The sequence below is a fragment of the Myotis brandtii genome, unplaced genomic scaffold (assembly GCF_000412655.1).
Source record: "Myotis brandtii unplaced genomic scaffold, ASM41265v1 scaffold797, whole genome shotgun sequence".
Taxonomy (NCBI): domain Eukaryota; kingdom Metazoa; phylum Chordata; class Mammalia; order Chiroptera; family Vespertilionidae; genus Myotis; species Myotis brandtii.
The window spans coordinates 406,086-415,725 of NW_005371210.1; the positions used below are offsets into that span (position 1 = coordinate 406,086).

General features: G+C 59.7%; 1 protein-coding gene across 1 annotated transcript in view; it reads right to left on the reverse strand.

Annotated features, from left to right (window-relative positions):
• The window catches only part of CCDC57 (coiled-coil domain containing 57), a 42,053-nt gene that overhangs the window by 11,927 nt on the left and 20,486 nt on the right, over positions 1-9,640 (reverse strand). The window contains exons 15-17 of the mRNA XM_014531243.1: positions 2,661-2,755; positions 1,742-1,867; positions 1,164-1,363 (exon numbers count right to left, since the gene is read on the reverse strand). Coding sequence (XP_014386729.1) covers positions 1,164-1,363; positions 1,742-1,867; positions 2,661-2,755 — 421 coding nt within the window. The remainder of the gene's footprint in view (positions 1-1,163; positions 1,364-1,741; positions 1,868-2,660; positions 2,756-9,640) is intronic.

Consider the following 9,640-nt stretch of genomic DNA (forward strand, 5'->3'; position numbering starts at 1 on the left):
GGGTCTGGGAGGGGCTCAGGGGGGCTCAGGGGCCCTCTCCCCGCGGCCAGGCCTCGGCCTCGCCATCGCCTTCCCTCATGCTGTTACTCTAGAACTTGAAAGTCCACTTTTTTAGCTTCAAAACAGTCTCTGTCCACCCACCGCTAGGCTCACACGCGGCCACGCGAGGTGGAGAACCAGGTGCCTTTACAGCGCTTACACTTCCAGCCGGAGCGCTTCTCTACCCCACACTCTGCCTGAGCCGGGGCACCCCTTCCAGGGCCCCTGCACTACCCCCAGCACCTGCTGGGGACCTGCCGGTGCCAGCCAGGGGTCATGGGTCAAGGACAACACCCCCCCCAGCAAACAACAGAATCCAAATAAATGAGGCAGAGTGAGGTGCGGGCTGGTGCCCGGGAAGGAAGCGGGAGGTGAGGGGGTGTCTGAGGTGCGGGCAGGAGCGGGCCAGGGTGGGGAATACAGCAGCACCTGGCCAGACGGGCACAGGGGCAGCCTGGGCGCTGGGAGGGTGGTGGGCGCTGGGCAGGAGGGGCGGGGCAGCTCTGGCCCCACCTGAAAACCAGGAGCCTAGTGCCACCCGCTGTACCAGCCGTCTCACTGCCCACGGCCACTTTGCTCTGCTCACGGCGCCAGGGCTCCCGGGCGGCACCTCGCGGAGATGCTGACGCGCCTACGTGGGCAGCGCGTCTTCACCAGAGCTCGTCCCTGAGGACTGTCCCCCGGGAGCGCGATCAGCAGCCACGTGCCCAAGAGACGTTTTGCAGGTAATTACAACTAGGCTGCGCCGGCTCTAGAGGCAGCGTCCCCCCCGCCCAGTCCTGCAGCCACCACTGGGAACCAGCCACGAAGACGCCAAGACCACGGCCCCCGAGACCACGGCCCCCACCTCACCAACCTCTCATAGCATCCCATCCGGTTGGCCACGCCTCCCTCTGAAAACTCTTCACTATAAAGAGACCCAAACTACAAGCACGTGTAACATGCAGGCATATTTAAAAAATAATAAAGTAAAATAAAATAAACACCTGGGTCCACGTGATAACCGCGCCCACAGCCCCGCGCCCACACAACAGCCCTGGGACCTGCTCAGCCACCAGGTTCGAGGAAGGACACTGGGCGCACAGGTGACAGAACCAAGTGCGGGGCCTGGACTGGCGTGTCACCTGGCAAAGGTGAGGCCGGACGGGCTGGATCCCAGTTCGAGCACCTTCCACGTGTCGCGGAGGGAGCTGCTGGCGAGCGAGGAGGACCCCTGGGTGTGGTGCCCGGCGTCCTGGCAGGCTCCCTGAGCCTGTGGCTGTGGGGACCGGTTCTCTTTCTGACGAGCCGTCGTGCAGGCCGCTGTGGGGAGTCTGTGCTGCTTCTACAGAGGGTAGAACGAAGGCTCGTCCTCGAGGGCCCACCTCCAGCCCAGAGGAGACAACGGGCTCCCTGTGCCCCTTCGCCGGTGACAAGGCAGTGGGCACGGCCCACAGACAGGCCTTGTGGGGAGACCTCGAGGGCCAGGAGGGCGCCTGGGCGTGGGGCGGTCTGGAGGGAAGGCACCTGCTGGGGCCCCACTCTAGGCAGGGCTGCTGTGGGCCCCGGGGTCCAGCCCCACCCAGCGCTCTGACTGGGCACGCTCTCCTGCCCTACAGCTCACCACCCCCAAGCGAGGACCCGCACCGCGAGGACTGCCACTCAGAGCCACGGCTGCCCGGTGACAGCAAGCGCTGCGCCTGAGACGCGCAGACCCACGTACCTGCCCCGGCCTCCCCGTGGCTCCCGCGCAGCCTTGCCGGGCACTGTGTCTGCGGACGGGCGCCCCCCGGGCCTGGCTCTCCCCCGAGAATTCGGAGGAGGCCTCCTGCCGCACGCTCCTAGCGTCCTGCAGGGCAACGCACGTGAAAGGGGCTCAGGGTCTGGCCCCCGAGGGGCATGTCACTGAGCTGCCCTGCGAGGTGAGGAAGAAACTCCCGAAACGGCTGGCAGGAGGGACTTCTCCGCGTGGCGTCAGCCAAAGGGAGGCACGCGCAGCGCCCACCAGCAGGGACGGGCCCAGCCTCCCCACCCTGCGGCTCTGCTCCCTCCTGCGCCCGCTTAGCGCTCAGCCCCACCTCTTGCTCCCCAGGCAGCTTCGCCTCCCGGCACAAAAGGCCACCGGCCACCTGCCACCTGCTCGCTCTAATTTTAATTCATTTAAAATAAACTGGGAAGACCAGCCACACACTGGGAGACAAGTATCTGCGGAGCGTTCAACAGATCAGGTGGGACAGGACTGCACAGCACTTCGTGGTAAAGACAGGAGCCGCCCGGCCGCGCGGCCCAGGGGCTGAGCGCCGACCTAGGAACCAGGAGGTCACGGTTCCATTCCCGGTCGGGGCACATGCTTGGTTGCAGGCTCGATCCCCAGTGTGGGGCGTGCAGGAGGCAGCGGGTCCATGGGTAAGGCTATAGAGCATTTGCATGATATACTTTATGATTTTGATAAACAGCAGGAAACAACGAAGTGTTATGGGCAACTATGTCTCGCTGCTGAAAAGTGAGGGCTTTTAAGACTGTGTTGTTAGGGGGAAAAAGATCGTGTTTGTGGTATTTTGACGTTTCTGTAATGAAAATGTAACATTTAAGAAACTAGTAAAAAGTTGTTGGAAATGCATTTCTTAGTGAAGGAGAGGTACCTGGGCTGTGACGCGCGGCTGCAGCTGCCCCAGAGGTGGGCCTGGGCCTGGGCGCTTCCGGGCCTCGGGGCTGGGGCAGGGGTGGCACGGTTTCCCTGGAAACCAGATGAGGAAGGGTTGGTCTGTGTGCACATCTCACACTGATACATACATGTCCCCTTCAAACCCAGTCCCTTCTTTCACCGAGAGCTTGGGGTGCACGGCTGCGAGCTGTGCGCAAGACCCCACATTCCTGTGGCTCCGCAGCCACCGGACACACGGACAGCCTCCTGCAGCCACATCCCTCCCCCGGCTTCTCCAAGTGGCAGCAACACATCGTGAACAGACCCAGAGACGCCCTCCCCGCGGGAACAGTGAGAAGTGAGGCGCTCTGACTCCGGGCCCCTCCTCTGCGGTCGCTGCGGAGTGAGCATGGAGGGTTTGGGTGGCTGCGGGGGTTCCCGGAGCCCAGGCACCGAGGGGCGGGCGACCATATCACCCGAAGAGCAGGCTCGTCATGAGGCTCAGCGTTCTTCCTTAGACGTGACCGAGGCTCCAGCGACTCTCCGCTCGTTCACTAGTTGGGGCTCCGTCGCCTAGGAAGCCTGGGCGCGTGTCTGCACGGGACGGACCGCAAGATGCCATTCCTGTGGAGCTGATCTCTCCACAGCGGGTCGGGCCCGTCAAACACGAGCCTCCCGCGCCGAGTCTCTGTGGCTGGAACTGCTGGCGTCGCCAGCGCTCACAGGAGGGTCGTGGCGGTGCACACCCGTGGTGCTGACATCGACCCGGAAGAGGCAGGCAGCCCACAGACACCGCCTCACAGAAGCAAACGTGAAGGTGGCAACAGCCGCCCTCAGCACAGGCACCGAGCAGAGGCCGAGAACGGCCACCAGGGACCGGTGCTCCCAACACAGACGCCAGGCACAGGCTCAGAGGGCTGGGAGTTTGGCTGCTGAAGGTGGGACGCACTGGGCTCCTCAGTAGGGGTGGCGGGGGGGGGTGCTGTGGGGCTCAGGGCGGCCACCCCACTGACTAAGAAGAGAATGGGTAGGAGCTTATTTGAACCAAACTGACAGCAATGCCGGGAGCAAGATCTCAAATGCAGCAGCTTCTATGCACTGGGATGGGGAGGGGACAGGAAGGTCAGGGAGGAGGGAGGTGCAGGAGCCCTCGCAGGAGCGGGTGCGCTGGGGCGGCCTCGCTCAGGCCACCGTGTGTTAAGGTAGATGCACGACAACAATGGGCAGAGCTGGTTTGAGGCGAAGATGAGCCTTTACGACAGGAGCCCCTGCCTGGGCCTGACCGCGCTGTGACCCGTGGCCGACGGGACCCGGTCAGCGTGGCTCTCTGTAGAGCCTTTCTGTCCAGGCTGCACCCTTGGAGGGACCCTCGGCACCCTGAGCCGGGAGGCAGGGCCGGCCTCCTCGTCAGACAGGGACTCGCCAGGGTGTGAGCACAGCTGAGGCCCCTGTGATGGAGCCCCCGCCTGTCGCCCTGTCCGGCCTCACAAACGTACGGTTTCTTTGCCTAAAACACAGGAAACTGCTGGCTGTGTCATTCCTGTAGGTTCCATTTCTGAGGCCTCCGTGTGCAGACTGAGCTGTTCTTTTCTCCCAGGAACTTGTGTGTCAGCTTCCTGCTCACACCAGCCATTGGCACCCAGGCGGGACTCCCCGCGGCCCTGCGCCCTGGCGGCCTCTGACAACAGCTGCGGAAGGTAGGAAGTTCCTGCACATCCGCCCCCGGACCTCTGTCTTCAGGGTGAGGGCCCTTTTTCTTTCTCTAACTCCGGTCAGAGGGCGGGCGCAGCGGGCGGGCTTGGTGAGTGCGTGCTCAGGTTTCCTTCTCTCCTTTCCCCAGCGACGGCCACGGTTCCTGTTTCACCTGAGAGCCTGGCTGCGACCACAGGGAACATCTTCTCGGGCCTCCACCATCTGGAACGTGCCCTCACGGGTGCCGCTGGGCAGGGGGACAGACTGGGCTCCGTGTGTCCCTGCCCGGCTGGGCCGGCTCTCTGGGGAGTGTCAGGAGAGGCCCCAACAACCCCGTCCCAGTAGAGCCCGCCGCGGCCACGAGTTAGCGGGTCTGTGGCCGAGGCGCCTCCTGTTGTGGGCGACAGGACACCGTGTGCGCCCACCACCTCGCACTGTGGCGAGGGCGCTCCTTCTCCGACCACCTGAGGAGCTCCTGGGGCCTGAGCTGCCCTGGGCACTCCCTTTGGAGACGGGCACCTGTGTCCAGGGCTCAGCCATGAAAGGACTATTGGTCTGAGTCACTACTGAGATGAATCCTTTAAATTGGAAAAACTTCCACCTAGAAAGCAGCTTTTAGAGCGCCCAACCCAAACCGCGGCCAGCTCGTTCTGTGGACGTGGCCTGGCAACTGTCAGGTTAGGGCCCCAAACTCAGCCAGAAAAAAATGTGGGTCTTGCACCCACTGGCAGCTGGTCATGCCGGACAGAGCGTGGGCCAAACTCTTGCTTGCAGCCGGGGCCCTGCCAACCGCCGGCCGCTCGCACAGAAGCAACAGCCTAGAACTCAGTGGGGAGGCGAGGGCCTTCCGTCAGACAAGGAGGTTCTACGAGCTCACATAACAGCAAGGGCTGCTCAGCGACTGGAGGAGGAGGACACCTGCTTTGCAAAACTCCAAGACAGCTGCCATCAAAGACGTTAGAAAAGGCTCACAGGAGATCAGCTCTAAGAGGCCCAGATCAAAAGTCTGTGGGATCAGTACCCGCCGCTCCCTGTCCACCTGAGCTCAGGAGTCACCTGTCGGAACCACCCCTCCCATCTCTCACTGTCCTCAAAGGCCCAGCTAGGGGCCTCGGTTAGAGACCCGGCTTTGACCCAGGGAGGGCCCTCAGGAGCTTCTGTCAATGAATCACCTGCCCGATCAATGGGCTTAAAGCGAATAACGACATCAGGTGTGTCCGACAACCCCGACCGCAGCTGCCACTCAGCCTGACGCCTCGCAGAGAAACCGGGTTAACGAAGGGGACAGTCGGCAGGGAGCTGACGACAGTTATTACGAAACGAGGTGGGTGACAGCGAAGTCTGTCACCAGCACGACCCCCGCTGGCGGGACAAAGACCCCCAATGATGCCCCCAACGTTGAAGGGCCTCAAACAAGTCCACTCTATTTACAACCTGTTTGGAAAAATTTTATATCATATTTTTTGGTCAAATTAGAAGAGAACGTTTACTAGAAAGTTAGAGGTAGAAGAGTGAGCCCGCTGGGCTGCGTGGGCTCAGGAACAACTCAGAGCAGAAGGGGCCCCTGGAGCGCAGGAGCCAGGAAGGGAAAGGTAAGCGCCTGGGGCAGGAGGGGAGGGAAGGGTGGGCGAGCTCCCAAGAGGGAGGGCCTGTTTGGAAAAACTTTAAAGACCAGGAAATACATTTAACATAAACACCCTGGCCCGTCGGTGAGGGTGGCTGTGCTGCCCCTGCGGCCAGCTCCCCAGCCTGTCCTCGAGGCGCCAGGCCAGGCCGGCTCCAGCCCCACTGAGCGGTGCCCTCCGAGACACACCCTGTGCCCCCGGCCACCACGAACTCACACCCCAGGACAGGAACACATCTTGTCAGCCCCTTTCCCTCCACTTGCAGACGGTCCTGCCAAACCCAGAGGAAGTGGAAAGATGAAGGGCCAGTCCCGCCCCACAGGGACCTTCCTGCCGTGACCGCGTGGGCCTCGGCGGCCCCGGGACACCTCTGAGGTTAGCCTGTGCCCCGGTGGAAGGTCAGACAGACAGTACCTCCCGGACGGACGGACGGACGGGAGAGAGGTGATGGCGCAGCCCCTGGAGCTCCCGCTGCAGCCCTTCTGGGGAACTGAGAGCAGCTGTCTGTCCCGCGAGCCCGTCAGGCCAGACCCGAACCAAGGAGCCGTCCAGTCCTGCCTGAGCTGCTTCTCTCCACAAGAAACGCGTGGGGGAGGAGGAGATAGTTGGAAATTGGGCAAATGAGAAACCTTAAAAACCTCATCTGCAAAGAGTAGTGAAGAGGCTGCGGCAGCGAGCTCCGCGTGTTCCACCTGCCGGCTCTGGGCCGGGGTCGCCCCGGAGCCGGCCTGTGCACAGGCCAGTGTGGGCCGCAGGTACCTCTCTACCTGCGGACCAAGTTCCAAAGGTAATGTGTAACCGAGCTCTACTTAATGGGCTTAAACAAGCACTGAGATAAAATTTCTCAGAAAAATATAGAAATTAACCCAAATGTGTCTTTTTTTCAAGTTAGCATGATATAAAATAACCTTTGGTAAATAGTTTATTGGTTTAATTAAAACAGACGTGATGCCCTAACCGGTTTGGCTCAGTGAGTAGAGCATCGGCCTGCGGACTGAAGGGTCCCAGGTTCGATTCCGGCCAAGGACATGTACCTTGGGTGTGGGCACATCCCCAGTAGGGAGTGTGCAGGAGGCAGCTGATCGATGTTTCTAACTCTCTATCTCTCTCCCTTCCTCTCTGTAAAAAATCAATAAAAAAATATATTTAAAACAGACGTGACTTCCGAGTGATCAGAATTTGATATACTGTAGATGCACAACTTTTATCCTACCTGGGCCATTACTCAGTGACTCCACCTTATCACGGTTATCAACAGCCTCAGACTGTTGGGGGGGGGGCCTCGTCCCCCCAGGTGCTCATGGGGGTGGATTTCTTGCAATATCCCAAGAAAAAGAATTTTCTGAGACTCGCACGGGAGAATGAAGTAGAAAGCTTTATTTCCAGCCCAGGCCGGTTTGGATCAGTGGATAGAGCGTCGGTCCTGGGTTCAATTTTGGTCAAAGACATGTACCTCGGTTGCAGGCTCAATCCCTGGCCCTGATCAGGGCTTGTGTAGGAGGCAACCAATCGATGTGTCTCTCTCACATGATGTTTCTCTCTGTCTCTCCCCCTCCCTTCCACGCTCTCTAAAAACATCCATGGATCTTGAAAGACCAAAAAATAATAATAAAATAAAATAAAAACATCCACGGGAAAATATCCTCGGGTGAGGACTCACCAAAAAGAAAGCAGCTTTATTTCCGTGGAATCAAACCCGAGTTTCCCAAGGGCCCCCCCCCCGCCCCATCTCGTTTAAAAGTGCAGCGGGGGCTTCAGTCGAGCTGGACGCAGAGTCAGTGCCCAGAGCGCCCGTTCCGCCTGCCCTCGTCCGGTGGCTCAGTGTCCCCACGGCCGCCACCAGCCATCGCGTGGGGCCCACACGCACACGGGCACCCTCCACAACGGGCAGGAGCAACACGGCCCGGAAATAAGGCGCAAGGGCCTGGACTAACAGTCGAGTCAATGAAACCTGAACGCTCTATCGGCTTCACTCGAAACTGCTTTTCCCTTTTCTACCCAAATTGTTCAGACAAAAAAGGCCCGTTTCTCACGGGGAAAAGCGCCGTCTCCCTTAGCTTCTCTCAGTGAGGTGGACAGAAGGGCTTCACACAGGGCATTGAAACCTTGAAACCTTGGCGTTCGAGGCCACAGAAATAAAGCTTTCTCTAGTATCGCCTCCTCCCGCTTTTTCCCCAGGAAAGCCACCCCCGCGAGCCACGGGCGGGGCGAGGGCCTCTCCCCCGGGAGACGAGAGCCACTTGGTCTCGAGCCTCGTGAGTTCCTGAGCACTCAGCACGGTTATGAGAGCAAACAAGCGAAGGGGATGTAAACAGGACGAGGGTTTGGCGAGCTCTTGGGCAATCATGGTCTGATGCCTGCTCACACATTCCCGGAGCCTCTGGGCCAACGACACCGAGAGCCGCCCGCTCGCTGATGTCTAGGTCCTTTCCAAGGAGGATGGCCTAGCGCAGCGTTCGCTCCTGGGCAGAGCTTACCCTTCCGCTCCCGCGTTGCCAAGAACCTGAGGTTATTAGGGGTTATCAGTAGACGTCGTAGGCCACGCCGAGGAGTTTTTATGAAAAAGCACGTTTCTAGAAACCACAAAAGGCACCTGCTAGTCTCAGTCCACAGCAGCCCACTCGAGACGGCTCACCACTGCCTACTTCCCAGAAAGTAAAGGTTGCAGGTTGAGAATTCTCACTAGTGTGTGTGATCAAAGCTACAGAAATGAGAAGGGAAGCGCTGCCACCTTCCAGGAAGGAACGTGTATGTTCCCGTATAAAGGGCTGAGTCTGAAGATACACCTGTTGAGGGAGAAGAGCGTGAATGGGCGCTGAAGTGACACCGTCACAGACGGGAGGACGAGCAGGAGCGGGAAAAGGCGTCGCGGGGTCCGGAAAGGAGTCTGTGCCGTCCGGTCAGGACGGAAACTCGCTTCCCTCAAACAGTGTGGCAGCAGCGCACGCGCACACGGTCAGAACTGGTTCTCCCCACCGGGACCAGGTTTCCTTGGACTTCTGTTTGCTTCAGACAATAGACTGTGGAAGTTCCTTTGCCTGTTAAGTAATCTGCTTGGAAAAGAGACTTGGTGCTTTTCTGTGCTCCATGGGGTCGCGGGCTGTTTGCTCACGTGGCGCCCTGGGATCCTGTGCGGTCCCGGCGTCCCCTGTTCAGTGGGAAACAGCCCTATTGTTTCACCTGAAGGATGATCCTGTTGGCCACGCGTTTCAGGAACCTTTGGATATTTTTGACAAACTTCCCAAATATCAAATTCTAAGTAGAGTCTTTTTGACCTGAAACGAACTTTGAAAATTTCTAGCGGGCCCTGGAACATTTCAAAAGAACTGCTCTCTGAAGCAAACCACCCACCCAGAATTGCGCCCTCTCTCTCCTTCCCGCTCTCTCCCTCTCGCTCTCGCTCTCCACACACACACACACACAAAGGGAGGTGTGTAGCCTGTTTGATGCATGAAGTGACGGGAGGAGCCACCAGGTAGGAAGGACAGGCTCTCGGTGCCGAGTCTGTGCACAGTGTCCCCTGGAAGTGGGATCTGTCCCGGCACAATGTCACCATCGTAATTCCAGTTACCCACGTACATGCTGCACCTCAGAGCTAAGCTCGTTTCCTTGTCAGCGCACCGTGAGGGCTGTGCGGGCCCTGCCGTGGACCCTGCCGTGG